This window comes from Macaca mulatta, chromosome 6 (genome assembly GCF_049350105.2).
Source record: "Macaca mulatta isolate MMU2019108-1 chromosome 6, T2T-MMU8v2.0, whole genome shotgun sequence".
Taxonomy (NCBI): domain Eukaryota; kingdom Metazoa; phylum Chordata; class Mammalia; order Primates; family Cercopithecidae; genus Macaca; species Macaca mulatta.
Window position 1 is genome coordinate 58,049,627 of NC_133411.1, and position 18,347 is coordinate 58,067,973.

The window sequence follows — 18,347 nt, forward strand, 5'->3', positions numbered from 1 at the left end:
ATGAGCCACCGCACCCAGCCTGGTTTTTTCAACACATAAATTTTAAAAGGGAGAGAGATGTCTTTGTATTGGACGTCAGGTGCTATGTTTCGGGCACCTGAAGATTATAAGATACTCAAAAAATTCCATTAAAAGAAAAGCAAAACTGAACTGTAATATTTAGGGATGCATACCTGGGTAATAAAACAATATAGAAAAACAAGAAAGTAACTGCATAAAAATCAGAATAGTGGTAATTACTCTTAAGGGGAAGAGAAAGAGTTGTGTTTGGAAGACGGTAGTGCATCATACAAATTTCTCACGCTCTTCTCATTCTCAACAATGGTATAGTATGATTAAATGGACTATGCAGAGCCAAATGTAGAAAGAAAAATAATACAACTCAAATAAAATGGTCAGGTGCAGTGGTTCATGCCTGTAATCCCAGTAATTTGGGAGGCTGAGGTGTGTGGGATTGCTTGAGCACAGGCGTTCTAGACCAGCCTGGGCAACATGGTGAGACCTCATCTCTGGGAAAAAAAAAAAAAAAAAAATGAAAAAATTAGCCAGGCTTCATAGTGCATGTCTTTGGTCCCATCTAGTCGTAGGCAGAGGTGGGAGGATATTTTGAGCCCAAGAGTTGAGGCTGCAGTGAGCTAAGGTGGCACCACTGCACTCCAGGCAGGATGATAAAGCAGGGACCTGTCTCACAAAAAAAAAAAAAAATCTATCACTTTTAATTACATTTGAAACTTTACGAAATGCTTCCATAAGCAAAGACCAGGTACAAGGTTTGCAGATAGTGAAGTACAGCTCGTGCGAAGCACTTTGTGAGCACATGCTTGAAATAACTGCTTGTATGACTGCAAACTGCTGAATTGAATTTAATGCTCAAAAAGAAAAATAACATTTGATGTCTCTAGAATACATATATTGCCAGAGATTACCTTATTCCTTGCAGTTCCCCTTACTGTGCTCTATTTCACTATCCTAGTATATTTTAAACATTTTGCTAGCCACACCAAATTATTCCAACTACCTTTCAATTGTTGGTGCCCATCAGGATTTTGCTCTCTGGTCTCTTTACTTCTCAGTTTGGCACTCCTTTGTTGGATTCAACTATTAACCATAATGCTCTTTACTTGCAAAATTAGAACCTCCACTGAAGTCTTTTTTTTTATTTTATAGCTCCAGCTGTCTATGGAGCATCTAAATCTGGATATCCCATGGGAAGTTCAAACTCCAAATATCCAAGAGAGATCCATTAATATTCCCTTGTGCTGACCTATAACACTGAATCACATGCAGTAGCATTTAGTTGATTCTACCGCTAAAATGTCAAACAAATTTGTCCAGTTTTATCCAACCCTCCTATTATTGGCCTTCATTATCTTTCACCAAGACAAGGCAAATTACCTAATTTCTCTTGGCCAGCTTCTCTTGCTCCAGCCAAAATTGTCCTTTGGTTGGAGCAATTTGAGCAAAACTCAAATTGTTTAACTGCCTTGATTCTATACCTCGCATTTGCAAATCAAAGTATTTTTGTATTGGACATCCATTTCCTTATTTGTAAGGCAGGATAATACATATTTCATGAGATTGTAGAAAGTTCTATCATAAGAAATGCAACAGTAATATAATATAGCAATTAATAAATGCCCATTTACTTCTTCTCACCATTATCTCACTGGGGAATATTATAAAAACTATCATATATGGTGCTAAGGGTTATATGTTGATTAAATCATTTAATCTTCACAACAGCTTTATGAGGTAAGTATCACTGTTACCATTCCAACTTTAGAAATGAGGCAAACAGGCTGCCTGTCTTGTCTAAGATCACACATCAAGACAAAGGCAACACTGAATCTTAGATTTAGGTATGCCTGAGTCCAGATTGTGATAACCAACAGACTATACCAACTCTCAAACATATTAAATTCTCATTACAATGGAATTAACTTCATTACCTTCAAACTGTTGAACCAAGATTTTAAATAAAAGAAAATATTAATAGAAGATTAAAGAAATGTACAGTGTAGCTATATATCAATGTGAATGTGATGATAAATGAACAGTGCAATCAAAATATTTTTAAAATACACATTTTCAACTAAACACAGTTTTATATAACTTAAAATGCAATGCAGCTTTTCTTATTGGTAGGCCATCCTCCAAGCCCTAATCCTTGTCTCACTGTTCCCTATAATACTTTGCAGGTGCTTCTGCAGTTTGCTGTGCTTCTGCAGTTTGTTTTCCTCCCTGTCAAGAAATCACAGCATCAAAAATATGCAAAAAGCTCTACCTTTTTACATATTTTGTGGTTAGCCAACAAACTAATATGAGCTCAGTCGACAATGTTTCAACTTCCTTAATACTGCACAACTGCAATGCATTTTTGCCGCTTTAGAGTGCTGCAAAAACATCTATGACATCTGCATTTCTAAAACCATAGCAATTTGTTTCTGAAACATATTTTTAAGACTGTTCTTAAAACCATATAGTAATTTATACCTGTCTAAAAAATTTCTTATTTTCATAGATAACATTTGCAGTCTTCAGAGAAATGACATTTAGATTTTCTTGGGTCTATTCAGGACCCAATCTTTTAAACCATTTCACTACAAATAAAAGTCTGCTTTGTTATTTATTAAGAAAAAGAAAATATGGAAGAAGCCAATTAAAATTTATTGCATAGGATAGTGTTTCCAAACATGCTTTAAAGGCAGAAACTCTTACTAAAAACAATTAAGTGAACTGTGATATATACAACAGATTAGATGGGACAACTCTGATAGAAGCCAAGATAGAAAACACAGAGCCCCATCAGCCTGACTTTTCATTATTCATAATGAGGTAGGAGGTGGAATGTGACTCTGGACCACACTGAAGACTGACAGAAACAAGGAAGAGACATCGAAAGCTCCTCTCCACAAGACACACCCACCAGCACCATGGCAGTTTACCATTGCCATGGCTACACCCAGAAGTTACCATCCCTTTCCATGGCAATGACCCAGAAGTTACCTCCTGTTTTCTAGAAATTTCTGAATAGCCTGCCCCTGAATTTGCACATAATTAAAAGTGGTATAATCATGGCTGCAGAACTGCCCCTGAGCTGCTATTCACGACACACTGCCCAGGGTGTACCCCTGCTCCGAAGGAGAAGTCACAGAGCTGTAACACCCCTGCCTCAATAAAGCCGCTTTTTTCTACCATCAGCTCACTCTTTAATTCTTTCCTGAGCCAACCTTCTCCGGCTAAACCCCAGTGTTGGGATTCACCTGCCCTGTAACAATTTCACCATAAAAGTCAATAAGGCTTCATGATGCAACCCAAAATGTCTATTAAACATCCAGAATCCTTACAGAAACAGAAGGCCACACTAACATGAGGCCAACACCCCTACATAAAAATGATACAATGGGGCCGGGCGCGGTGGCTCAAGCCTGTAATCCCAGCACTTTGGGAGGCTGAGGCGGGTGGATCACGAGGTCAGGAGATCGAGACCATCCTGGCTAACCCGCTGAAACCCCGTCTCTACTAAAAAATACAAAAAACTAGCCAGGCGAGGTGGCGGGCGCCTGTAGTCCCAGCTACTCGGGAGGCAGAGGCAGGAGAATGGCGTAAACCCGGGAGGCGGAGCTTGCAGTGAGCTGAGATCCAGCCACTGCACTCCAGCCTGGGCGACAGAGCAAGACTCCGTCTCAAAAAAAAAAAAAAAAAAAAAGATACAATGGATCTTATTTTTATCATTAATGTTGTGCGTCTTAAACATATGGAGTTAACTTATAATTCCTCTGAATAAGAATAAAATTCTCAAAGTTTATATCCAAAATTTATAAAACATAATACCATTCCCTTGATTCTTATAATTTCACCACTCTCCCAAATTAAGTCTCATATTGATTGAAGAATCATGACAGTTTATTAAGTGATCCTATCAACAAGTTATTTACATGCCATCTGATTAGTGCCATACCAATGTGACACAACCTAAAACACATGTGCTTCCTGAATCCCATAAACTTAAAATGTGAAATCACCAATGTGCACAGAGAAGCCTGAAATTACATAAACCCAACTTGAGTAAAATGTAGTACACATATACTTTGATACACTTTTTTATATCTATATAAAATCTCCAAGTACTCCCTGGAGACTCCCTCAAGACCTGTGAACTATGTGGCTGGCGTTTATGAGCTGAGCCTATTTTCAAACTTTTAGATTTTTCTTTTTACACAGATATCCTCAAAAGAAAGAGAAACACCAGAAAATGTGAATGGCTTCTACACAAATGAAGCCAGGTTTTCCAAAATAATTCATCAAAGATTTAAAATTATCTAAGAGGTGATGCTAGTTGAATTTTACTAAACAAAGCTTCTATTAGTCACTGTTTTCCTCCACTTCAATTAGTAACAGAAATTAAGGCATGTAATGGTTATTTCTCTACTTTCTAAACTGATTTAATGTCATTTCAAAGAAAAGCAAAAACAATTCTACTTGAATTCCAGAATTGCATGTCTCTTGTTTCAACAATGTAGTACTTAATTTGAGACAATAACAATGGGTAATAATCCAATAATTAAATATATTTTTCTACAACATAGAGAACAACACTGCAACTATTGTTTACATCCGTTACAGGAAAACTATAGTAAATGGTTACATTGTTCTAGTAACCAAATACATTTGTTGCCACTGTTTCCAAATAATTAACAGGAAGTTCATCCAACACTATAGTGAGGGCTATTGATCATATTTTTGGACAACCAGAATCCGAACACCCTTCCCATCAGTGTAAAGTTCGGTGACAGGCAAAGTACTCACTCACTGTGGAAACCTAAGAACAGGTATTTCTTCTCTCTGCCCAGCTGAGCACTAGGGTTTGGCCACTTTAATTATAACCTCCTACTCAGGGTTTTAAAGTTAGAGGGAGGGAGTTAAGGACCTAGGCAGAACTGAGAAATTAATTACAATAGCAATGGCAAGTGTCTAGCAGTGATTGTGCCTCATTATTCCTTCAATCATTCATTTAACACTTATTTACTGAACACCTACCACGTGCTTTTCATGTATCCACTCGTTCAACAATTTTACTAAAAATATATTACGTGCCTTTATTCTAGGCCCTAGTATCAAGAGTCCAGTACCAGCAGAAATATCTCAAGCAGACTCTTCCAGTAATCCTTGCTGTCTGTCATCCTGAGGTCCCCGGCATTGCCAGAACTTGATTTCCAGTTTTCTCATCAATTCTGCTAGCCAACATCCTTTACTCAACAAATTATTTCCTGCTTAACTGGCTATAGACTGTTTCTGGGCTTGAGATCATTAACCTAATCCATATATACCTATCAAGATTTATACTAGATACTTCATTTATGCACTCCTTCCATTTGATTAAAATTTCATAGCACTGATGTCACTTGATAGCTCACAAATATCTAGAACATATGATAATATTTGGTCTCCAGAATAAATTCTACAAAGTGGTAATCATAGTACCAGTTCAGTACATCTGAAAGGCAATACCTGAGGTTACATAGGGGATAAGATCCAGGCTGAGGTAGCAGTCCAGGACTCAGAACAGTCAGTCCTTGGCCCTGTATGCTCCCCTCCATGTCCAGTCCTGCCCTTTTGTTCTTGGAGCTATAAATCACACTTTAGTATTTTTTCCATCTCTTCTACATTTACAAATCAAAATCATCTCAAGCCATAACAACTTGCCTCCGATCTTTACTTCTAATTTCTGCCTTCTCTACCCTGATAAAAAGCTTTCATTTATTTTGAAACATTTTTCACATATCCACTTCAATATAATGGAAGAAAGGAACAGCAAATGACAATGTCATATCATTTGATTCCCTGGTACAAGAACCATTTAAATTTTGAAATGGATTATTCTAACGGATTTCAAAATTATTTTAGTAGCAGAATTATTTCAGAAATAAATCAGAGGAAAACTTAAGCAGAACCCCCCCGCCCCACCACACACACACACACAGATAACTGTATAAAACTGACAAAAAAATGTTGCTACAATTAGTGAAGACTGGAGAAGGTATGGAAAGCATTCAAGATTGGCTTCTTCATCCCTTCTTCTTCTTTACCCATCATGGTTACACCTCAAGGAACAAAGGATTTAAAAGTGACACATGCACACGTATATTCATTGCAGCACTATTCACAATAGCAAAGAAGTAGAATTAACCCAAATGCCCATCAACAACAGACTGGATAAAGAAAATGTGGATTTAAAAGTGACACATGCACACATATGTTCATTGCAGCACTATTCACAATAGCAAAGACATAGAATTAACCCAAATGCCCATCAATGATTGACTGGATAAAGAAAATGTGGTGCATATACACCATGGAATACTATGCAGCCATAAAAAAGGAACAAAATCATGTCCTTTGCAGGGCATGGATGAAGCTGGAAGCCATTATCCTCAGCAAACTAACACAGGAACAGAAAACCAACCACCACATGTTCTCACTTACAAGTGGGAGCTGAACCATAAGAACACATGGACACAGGGAGGGGAACAACACACACTAGGGCCTGTTGAGGGAGGGCAGGGGGTGCAGAGCATTAGGGAAAAGAGCTAATGCATGCTGAGCTTACTGCCTAAGTGATGGATTGACAGGTGCAGCAAACTACCATGGCACACATTTACCTACGTAACAAACCTGCACATCCTCCACATGTACCCCAGAATCTAAAAAATAAAATACAATAAAAGTAACCGGATTTCAGCAAAGGAGAGGTAAACACAAGCCTCAGTACACCCCAGATCAAGATAAGGGGTCATAAATACCTAATGTAAACTGAAAGCATGGCCCGCTACCTTGGTAATGAATTTGTCCAAACTGCAAGTGTTTACACCCTGACACCAGTCCTTGAGATTAAGTCTTATAACAATGGTTTATGTTTCATGGTATCAACTTCTATGGTGCTAACCATGCAGACACTCAGAGAGTCAGTACATACATTTTGTACACACCCCAAGTGACTGTCTCAGGTCACATGCCTCCTTTGCAGAAAGGGCTCCTCTAACCTTACAACACTGCTAACAACAGACTCTCTCTATCACACTTCCTTTATATATTTTCTAGCATTTGGCACCATCTGGTTTCACCTTTCATATTAATTTGTTTACTTACTTATTCATTGCCTCTCCCACTGAAACATATACTGTATGACATGAGGGGAGGAGGGCAGAAAGGGAAGTCTGTCATGTTCATCACTGTAAACCAGGCTTTCAATAAATTTTTGTTGAAGTGGTTGTAGCTCCTGGAATATCGTATTTAAAAAACGAATCACTTCTTTAGACAGATAACGCACCTTGCCTTAGACTGAAGGTTCAAGCATATTAAAATTCTGGCCCATGATTTATATGAGGAATTCTAGGCAGAAAGTACTTTAGAGGATATGCAAGAAATGCATAAGAAGTTCTTGTCTCACACAGTTGACTCATCCATTGGCCAAAACAAATTTGTTTAGTACTTTTATATGCTATATGTGATACAGAGGTGATTTAAAAAATTATTAATCTAGCAGGGGACATATAAGTCAAGCATAAATAACTACAATTAAGTTTAACTGCAACAGATACTCTAAATCAAATGAGATCTAAATCACAGATGGCAATACAACAGTATAAAACATTAATTTTCCCCAAAATAAATCTACAGAGTCAGTGGAGAATCAGCCAAATTCCAAAAGTGCTTTTTACGGAACCCAATTTAGAGAAGTGCATGTGAAAGAATGAAAATCCAAGAAAGAAAATCTGGTTTTTTAAAAGAACAGACATAAAAAGATATAATGTTTTAAAAAATAATACTAACATGTTAATGATGCGATAAAATACCAATAAATCAATGAAATAAAACAGGCAAAACTTTTCAAACTGCAAGTCAAAATCCATTAGTGGATCAGGAAATCAATTTCATAGTTATCACCAGATTTGTTTTTTAATGGATTGGAGTAAAAGAGAAATTATCAGAGCATAACAAACCTATTAGGTGTAAGTGTTATTTGATGAATATTTTGTTTCATATGTGTGTGAAAATGCAGTTGGTGCATTAGGTTACAAAGTAAAATGTACTTCTTACTTTGGGAAGCACTTTAATCACTTTGTAAAAAGAACAGAGTTTGGGAACTGAAATATGATTAGAGTGCTATTTCAAAGCTATCAGGAAAAAGAGAACTATTCAGTTAAAAGCATTGAGACGCTGGCTAACAGTACAAAATAATAACCACAAAATTAGTTCCTTCTGACATACAAAACATAAAACTGTATTACAAATGGGTTAAAAAGTGAAAAGTGGAAAAGTATGCAAATAATAGCAGGAAACACATAATGAAACTTCTTCACAATTAAAAAACACCACATAAAACTTTAAAGACAAGTGGGAAAAAATATTTGCAACTTCTATAAAAAGTAAAAATTCAGTAACCAAAATTTACGCCTACCTCATTGTTTTGAATCATTTAAATTAATTCAAAACATAAAATATAAGCCTACTATGTGGGTCGGGGGAAGGGGCCAACTGTCAAGATGTTTTGAAGGGCAATCTGGAAGTATATGATAAAATAAAGATATACATAATTTCTCACTGAGCAATTCTACTTTGTGATAGTTTTTATAGAGAAAACATTCACAATTATGCCCAGAGAGATATATGTAGTGTGTCCCTTAATACATGGTTTTTAGCAAAAATATATTAGCCAACTAGGGTCCATTAGGAAAAAAACTTGTAAGTAAGCTGGTGTATTTATACTGTGCATACAAGTTAAAAAAAAAAAAAAAGCTAGATTCATATGCAATATGACTAGATCTCCAAAAACTAATGTTGAATGACAAAAATCAATTTTCAGAACAATATATATGGACTAATACCACTAAAACTAAAGAATACAAACAATACTACATAGTTTTTATAGATGCACACATACACACACACCCACACTCAGCATGGGAAAGAAACACATTGAACAGAGTTTACCATTGGAAAAGAGGAGAGAGAACAGAGATAGAAATGGCGGTAATTCAATGAGACTTGAACCTCATTAGTCAAGTTTTTTATTTCACCTCCTGAAGTTCTATTTGGACATTTTTCAAACCTGCTTTATCTTTTTAAAAAACAGTATAATATTCATTCTCATGTTTTTAATATTTCTTTTATTTGTCTACCTAGTATTTCTATAATCTGAAGCTCTAGAATGTCTAATCCTACCTCTCCTTAGCTCTGTTAGGGACTGTGTGTTTGTTTTTTATATTTTTGTTTTGTAATATGTTGAGATATGTAACAGTAGGGATTATGTCACCAGGATGGACAACACATTCCTCCACAGAGGTTTTTAATTGCTTCCCTGTGGAAGTACTACCTGGCAGGGTCATTTTTGTGTTATTTCTCAGCTGGGAGGCTCCTGTACAGTATAATGCAAGTAATGTAAATTTGCAATTTAAACTGTGTTGAGGACACGCCCATGTCTTTAAATAATAAGGGAAATCTTTGGGGGTTTGGAGGTTTCTTGTTTTAAAATTATTTTTATCCATATTATTTTTAGTTAGCAGATAACACTGGAAATCTTTTGGTTTAAATGCCTAACAAAACTTTAAAAGAAAGAAGTCAACTTGTCATCTTGTGCTGTTTGCTGATTTTCTTCCCTAAATCAAACCTTTCCCTACATTTACAGCCTAGGAATGATAGCTTTCTGCAGGTTTTCAGGTCCAGCTTTCCTCCTTGCATGAACTCAAGGCCTTGTTTTTTATATTTTTGTAGCTCTTAAAACTCAAGTATCTTGGCAACAAACACAGGAAACCTAACACAATATTCAGTTAACGGGCTTCATGCCCTGATCACCAATTTTGATCAGTAGAAACTTCTTTACTTCTGTGTAGATAGCCATATATTTAAAAGAATGTTTAGGTGTGGCAGGAGGGTTTTCAGATTCTCTAATTTACTCTAATGCTGAAAATAATGTTTTAATATTTTCAAACGGAACTCATTTTTACTTACACAATTAAAAATTAACAAAAATACAGTAAATACATATCAGAGAAGCAGGAACATATGTGCTTCTCTGCTATGTGCTTTATTGAAGATGGGCTCTTGGCTCCATTCTTAAAGAGAGGAAGGATTTGAACACCAGTAGGAGGGAAGGAAGAGACAGGTCCCACTTACAGAGTGTGAGGTCCTGTGCCTGTGATTCAGCACCATCATCTAACTTTATGGTGAGATTCTTTACTAAATGTTAATCACAATATTATTAAATCATGTGTATTCCCACAATAAAGGGATGGGAAACATGTGCAGGGCTCTCATTTTTAACGTGTAGAACGGTGGGGGTAATTTTCAAATGGGGAAAATTTTGTCCCCCAGGGAATGTTTGGCAGTATCTGGAGACATATCCAGCTGTCATAACTTAGCAGGTGCTACTCACATCTAGTGGGCAATGGCTAGGAATGCTGTTAAACAGCCTACAATTCTGCAAACAACCTCCAACAACCAAGAATCATCCAGCCCCAAACATCAATACCTCTGTTAATAAAAACCAAAACAAAAACAAACAAGCACCTGATATAGAACAAAAGTTGATCACAGCCACTGCCACTTGTGTTGCTATGGGTAGATCCCTCTTCCATCTTTGCTTTCTCTGACTCTCTACGAATGTTAGGTCTCAATTTTTTTCTCTGTACATCAACAGTCTACATATCAGGTTTGATGAGTGCCTTTGAAAAATATTATAACATTTGCAGCACTGGAGTCGTGCTAGGATCCTTTCTGCAATGAAGTATTTTCACTTATTTTCTTCTTTTCAATCTTATCAATCACCTGCCCCTAGAATCTGGGTGGTCCTAACCTAGACCTCTTGCTGGCCTAGATTTAGACTATGTGGTTGTCTTTCCTTATCTTGACTAATCTTCCCGAATCTTACATTGTGCCTTAATTTGCACATCTGCACCTCTAATGTCTGCTTATATTACCTCCTTGGCTCACAAGGACTTTGTGGGACAGCTGCTCACATCTCAACATGTAAATAAAATGTAAAATGTGCCACTGGGTCATCACAGGTGAGCTGATTCCAACGTTAACAAGTTGGTCAAGGTAACTGTCAGCTGTTTATTTTTATTTCAGTGTCTTCCGTTAAATTATAACACATGGATTGAGAAACTAAACACTAACATGCAGAGAGGAAAAAAGCAAAAATAAAAATATATGGTGGTAATACAAACAATATAATGAATTCCAAATACTATGGACATTCAAAAATTAAGTACAGTGATATAAAAATAGTCCATTATGAAAAGCTCTGTTTTAAAACCCCTGAGAGCAGAAAAAAATACTTTTAGTTTCAGTCAATTACTTTCACAAATTTAAGATTAAGCAAGTGCAATTTCTTTTTTTCTGGGGGGCAGGGGAGATGGACTCTTGTTCTGTCACCCAGGCTGGAGTGCAGTGGCGCAATCTCAGCTCACTGCAACCTCCGCCTCCCAGGTTCAAGTGATTCTCCTGCCTCAGCCTCCTAGGTAGAAGGGAATACAGGTGCCTGCCACCACACTTGGCTAATTTTTGTATTTTTGGTAGAGACAGGGTTTCGCTATGTTGGCCAGGCTGGTCTCGAACTCCTGACCTCTGGTGATCGCCTGCCTGGGCCTCCCAAAGTGCTGGGATTGCAGGCAGCAAATGCAACTTATAAAGCAATAGCTTTATTACTAAATAATCCTAGAAATAGCAATAAATCTAGAAAATAGCTTTATTTTCGTAGTTTACTACATCATTTCAAAACTAATGTCATTCTTCTTAAAATAAATATAATTGATTTAATAATGCTGTTAAAAGAAACAAGTAACTGGGCATTAAGAAAGGCTGCAAAGCATAATGGTTAACAGCACAGACTGGGCACCAAGCTGCCTGCATTTAAAACTGTAAGCTCCAGCTCAGGAACTGTGATCCTGGTCAGTTCACTTCATCTCTTTGTGCCTCTCTTTCCTCACCTGCAAATTACAAATAATAACAGTACCCAACTCATTGAGCTGTTATAAGAATTAAGTTATTTAGAAATACAAACATGGTACATAGTCAACATCATGAGTTTGTTAAGTAAATAATTAGCAATATTTTAAAAATATTAAAATAAGTAAACAACTAAGCTTTTATGAATCAAAGGCCATGTTTTCATTCTCCCAGACACAAGAATCCATATGTTTTCCAGTCTCAAGAATCTTTGGATAAGTATATATGTAAAGAGCCAGACCAAAGTCCAAAATTTACAATTAACATATTGTATTTGAATCTCTCTACAAGAAACATTTTATCCTAACAGAGAGGTTAACTTCAACAATGGCCAGAGGGAAAAAGAAAATAATAAGTAACAACATAGAAATGTCGTAACTATTGTTTATAGACAAACACGAATAATAAAATCAATATTGATACATATCAAACAACATTATGAAAATATGAAAACACTCCATTTACAAATAGTAAGTTAAAAATCTTAACAACAGTATGAAGAAAGTCTATATTTGATAAGGTGAAATTTGATAATCAGGAATTGGAGTTACCTTGTCATATTCAACTAAATTAGACCAGAGACCCGGTAATAAAGAAAAGAAAAAAACACACTGGGGACACAAAGCACCTGCCTGGGACTAATACTGCAAGCCAGCTGCTGAAATGACCTGGTATAACTTTAAAACCAGTTTTACCTAGCAGCTTCTGAAACAAACCACCATGACTCTAAGACTAATTTACCGACCTCCATCACTCACCAGTCAGAGCTTGTAAGCTCCCAAAAACTTTGTTACTGCTAATAATGAGTTTTCTTCCAAAACAATATATAACATTTCTCTCTAATAAAACCTCTAAGCTTCTCTTGGTTTTTCAGTCATACTGAAGACCATTCTACTCTCTGTGTATGCCCTGAACTCCAATTCTGTTCTACCAAACAGAACATTTTGTTTAGAGATTCATCTCGATATTTTTATTTTACATTGACACTAAAAATTATAAATGTATCTTCAAATTTAAATTCCATAGTTCAGTAAAGGTAGCTTCTAAAACCAAACTTTTTGATGGCAAGGCAACTAGAGCAACAACCTACATGGAAATGTAACCGTTCAGTGCCCGACTCTGAGATCTAATGTTTCTAAATTAACGTCAAATCTTTTCTTTTGTCAAAAACAAATCCAAACTTAAATGAAGACATTATTTTTATTATTATTATTATTTGACAGAGTCTCACTCTGTTCCCCAGGCTGGAGTGCAGTGGCTCAACTTCAGCTCACTGAAAACTCCAACTCCTGGGTTCAAGTGATTCTCCTGCCTCAGCCACCCAAGTAGCTGGGACTACAGGCATCCGCTACCATGCCCAGCTAATTTTTGTATTTTCAGTAGTGACAAGGTTTTGCCATGTTGGCCAGGCTGGTCTTGAACTCCTGACATCAAGTGAACCACCCACCCTGGCCTCTCAAAAGTGCTGGGATTACAGATGTGAGCCACCATGCCCAGACTGAAGACATTATTTTATAAAAGACTATTGCAATAGAGAAAAAGCTCCAAACTTAAGATCTGCAAGCCTCCCAAAAGTAAACAGAAAAAGGTTATTTTTTAATATGGGATAAGCAATGAAGCAAGAACTTTTTAGGGAAATTGGGCAAATGAAAGAGTGTACACAGACAGTATGACCGGGCTGCAGTCAGCCAATTCTCAAGATGTTCTTTATTTTAATGCTTGCTCGGACTTAGGGCAAGCCACATTTCACAGGTCTGTAAGGAAGAAAAAGGACAAAAGTTTAATCAAGTTTAAAGTTTAATCAAGCCAAGACAGAGGTAAGTAATGGATAATGGCAAACAATTAGTCTCTTTATAACAGTGGGAATACGGCTTTAAATAGCACTATTTAGAATAAAAGAATAGGAGTTAAACCCTCCAAACAGGTTAAGTAAGTAAATAACCAGCCTGGTAACAATTAAAAAGTCCATTTTTTTGTTCCTGCCCTGAGCATTGACCATTTTGTTTCCAGGCCACAGCTGTACTGGTTGAGTAAGGGGTGCCCTGCTGCTGACATTGCCAGGCTGGTTAAAGAATGTGCAAACTGCTTTCTCACATGAGTCTCTTAAAGAAACATTTCATCATAACAGAGGCAACCAACAACTAGAACGTGAAAAAAGTAAAAGAACATAGGAAAATTATAATAATTATTTTTTTACAATAATAAACTCCATACATTGGGAACAAACAAAACTCCATACATTTGGGAACAAACAAAAGCTGTACAAAGTTACAAAAATGCTCCCTCAAAAAGCTCAATGCAAACATTCCATTCTTATCAGATTTGGAAACAGACAGGTACGCACACACACACTTTCTATTCATATTAAACAGAAATAGAGAAACAGTTCATAAGACTAGAGGATAGTTAAAAACTAGATGTGTATTTGGAAAAACCTAACTATTGATTTAATAGCTAGGTTTGTGATGTTTTAAATTCTAATTATACAATTTTAATATTGTTCCTAAACCAGATTAATCACTCTTAGGAATTTAAAAGACTGAGATTACTTTGGAAACATGGAATCCAAAACTGTGAAAGAAAAAGCAGAGAAAGCAGGGCTGGGTTTAATTTTGGAGTTCCTTTCTTGCTTCTCCTTAGCACAGTGACTCATTTGATATCATCTTTACTTTCTCTGGCTAAAGGTCTTCCAATAGATACACAAATTCTCTTCTTGACCTACAGTGATGTAATGGATGTACCAGCAGGAATTAATGAAAACATAAGAGTATCCGCAAATCAAAATTGATTCTCCCTTTTCTCAGGTATCCATTTTCTGGGGAGCCATTCTTAGCCCTAGCATGTCTGGAATATTTTCCTCCTTTGTGGGCCCCCAGTAAAACATCCTCACCACATGAGATTCCCAGCACACTACTGGTATGTTTTTCCCACCAGGCCAGGAACAGGGATTACCACTTCACAAAGCAAAAAGCAGCAGCTTTGTTTAAGAAAAATTGCTTAAACCCTTATTTTGGAATTGCCTTATTTGAAACATGATACATTTACCAGTCAGTGATATGTTATGACTCTCCCAGGAAAAGTTATTTGCCATCATTTCTTCTCTGAGAGGTAGACTTGTAAAAGGCAAATCTATAAGAGAAAGAACACGTGATTACACACTCTTACCAAAAGTAAATGACTATCTAAAAACTACTTTGCAACAGCTAAAATACTGTTGAGAACTATTAATGAAAAACCGTGTTTTAAGAAAGCTCAAAGTCTTATATACTTCAAAGACATTTAGAGACATATTAGACTATTAAATGTGAAAAAAAGTTCTGATTTTTTTTTCTTTTTTAACCTAAAAATCCCTACTGACTTACATCAGATGGCTTTTTTTTAAAATAACGCCTTCCATTTTTATTACACTATTATAGTTTTTTACAAAACATAAATAAACTGAAGATAACAAAGAATTATATGAGAGAGCCAGAAAATGGAAAGACATGAAGAGGCAGAGAGAGAAGATGAAAGAAGAGGACAGGCAGACCTTAATAGAGGGAATTAAAAAAAAAAATGGACATCAAGGAACAGAGAAGATAAAATGGCTGACAGGCCACTTTGGGTTGCTATTTGTTTTCCAGCTACGGTTACCAAGAGGCATGCCCTCTATCACCTGAATTTCAGTTTCCTCTGCCTCTGTCACTTCTCTCTCCTTTGGAACTTTCATTAAAGAAACAAGGTTTCTATTTCCACCTCTCTCACTCTCCTCGAAGCTACTTTATTTTATTTTATTTTTATTTTTTATTTATTTTTGAGACACAGTCTCACTCTGTCGCCCAGGCTGGAGTGCAGTGGCGTGGTCTCAGATCTCTGCAACCTCCGCCTCCACAGTTTAAGCGATTCTCCTACCTCAGCCTCCTGAGTAGCTGGGACTATAGGCGCCCGCCACCACGCCCAACTAATTTTTGTATTTTTAGTAGAGACAGGGTTTCACCACGTTGGCCAGGATGGTCTCAATCTCTTAACCTCATGATCTGCCTGCCTCGGCTTCCCAAAGCACTGGGATTACAGACGTAAGCCACCGCTCCCAGCTGACAACATGGCCTACTGTTCCTTTTATTTTACAGTACCAGACCTTACCTTCCAGGAAACCACTCAAATATATCAAACAAGTCAGAGAAGATGGAAAAAAGGCTTATTATTATAAATTTGGCAGCATTATTTAAATTAAATCCCATTCAATTTAAATGAAACCTGAGCCATTTTTATTGCACTTTTTAAAAATAATCTGTTCAGAAAGTTATTTCTAGTACAATATTAGATTTCCAGTTCTTTCATTTTCTTATATGTATGAAAAATATAATCAAAGTTGGTGATCCCTTTCGTTACGTTAGCTTTAGAACACGGCTTTTACAATATTGCCTAATAAAATAACGTACCTGGCAGAACCTAACTCTCCAACAGGCTGTGTTCCTAAGGTTTAATCACCTCTAAAACAGCTTCCGAAGTTTAATGCACTTCCTAAACTACCATAGCACATATATACCTATGTAACAAACCTGCACATTCTGCATATGTATCTCGGAACTTATAATACTTTCAAAAAAGAAGAAAAAAAGTCCTTAAATAATGTATTAAATCAGACTACAATGATTACATAGGAAAATATGTACGGAGTTTCTCACTGGGCTATCAAGTATACAAGACCTTTCCTCCAGTCACATCTAGTATTCATTCATTCATTCATTCATTCACTTATTTATTCATTCATATTCATACCCATATTCTCCCATTCTCCCTCTCCCCCCATTACCCTCCCTCTGTCTTTTCCCCCTTCTCTCTCTTTCTCTTCCCTCCCACCCTCCCCAACTCTCTCTCTCTCAGACACACACACACACACACACACACAAACATACACACACACACTGCTTAAAAGAGAGGCTCCCATAAATGTTATTTTCCTAATGAAAATTCCTTGTTTCCATTCTTGGGGCTAGCATACTTAGAAGTTATTTTTTTTTTTTTTTTTTTTGAGACGGAGTCTCGCTCTGTCGCCCAGCCCAGGCTGGAGTGCAGTGGCGCGATCTCGGCTCACTGCAAGCTCCGCCTCCCGGGTTCACGCCATTCTCCTGCCTCAGCCTCCCGAGTAGCTGGGACTACAGGTGCCCACAACCGCGCCCGGCTAATTTTTTGTATTTTTAGTAGAGACGGGGTTTCACCGTGGTCTCGATCTCCTGACCTTGTGATCCGCCCGCCTCGGCCTCCCAAAGTGCTGGGATTACAGGCGTGAGCCACCGCGCCCGGCCTTAGAAGTTATATTAAAGACAAAATATTTCAGGAAGATCAAGGCAGATGATATTCACTTACGGACAGGAAGCCAGGTGGGGGTGGATGAGAAGGAAACAGCTATTCTACTATATCATCTGTTCTGTGAAGCCTGCAAAACGTAAGCTTTGGTATCTTTGCTTTCCTCCCCAGGGGTACCCCAACTACAGAGCAGAATACAATCTTAAGGGTTCTTACTATACTCTTTATCCCTGTAACAAGCCCATAACCTTTTTGAGATTTCCAGCATCATTTATTATTATTGTTCACAGTATCAGTAACAATAAGAGTGACATACACTAAAGAAAAAATGTGTTCTGTCATTCTTACTCCTATTTCACTTAAATAAGTGAAGATACACAATATCTGATGCACACTTGGTACTGATGGGGAATATGAAGCTGGGTAAACTTGGTCCCTAAAGGGCTATATGGATCATAATAGCAGGGGTTTAGGCCCACAATTTGAGATTGAGAGTCATTAAAATTTCACAGCAGCACCCATTAATGCATAGTATAGACTATAATTAGTCAGTATATTTTATACAAATTGGCACATGGGCTAGAGTGTGAAGCCTGAGCCTGGTGGTGGAAGGAGGGTGAAGATAATTTCAGGGAGATGAGCTCCAATGCTGGGGCTATTCTCCCTTACTGATCACTAGGACTTGTCATGGATGGGCTCAACAGGGACCTGTGTTAGAACAAGGAGAGAAAATGAGTCTAAGTTTGGCTTTGGCAGAATCTAAGCTGATGACAGTTGAAGGAATCAGAAAGGAAGGAAACACCAAGTTTCCAGAGGTAGGGAAGTCTGGGTATTTCCAGAATATACAAGCTGTTGAGGCCATTTCCAATTGCAGGCTCACATATTAAAAATGCAATCAGACATCCATAATCCAAACAACACCAGCACCTTAACTTCATATTCCCTTTAAAGCATTAATCTTGATCAAGCTTCAGGTTCCACTGAAAACGCCCCAAGTGCAAAAGAACATATATTACTGCTGTGTGGTTTTTGCCTTGGGAAAAGTCCCT

At 37.2% G+C, this 18,347-nt stretch overlaps 1 protein-coding gene across 6 annotated transcripts in view; it reads right to left on the minus strand.

Annotated features, from left to right (window-relative positions):
- The window catches only part of EMB (embigin), a 126,748-nt gene that overhangs the window by 98,217 nt on the left and 10,184 nt on the right, over window positions 1-18,347 (minus strand). For 3 of the 6 annotated variants that reach the window (XM_078004409.1, XM_078004411.1, XM_001093157.5), the window contains exon 2: window positions 15,055-15,138. The exons of the other annotated variants lie outside the window; for them this stretch is intronic. In XM_078004409.1, the coding sequence (XP_077860535.1) occupies window positions 15,055-15,138 (84 nt within the window). The remainder of the gene's footprint in view (window positions 1-15,054; window positions 15,139-18,347) is intronic. 6 annotated transcript variants of the gene reach the window in all.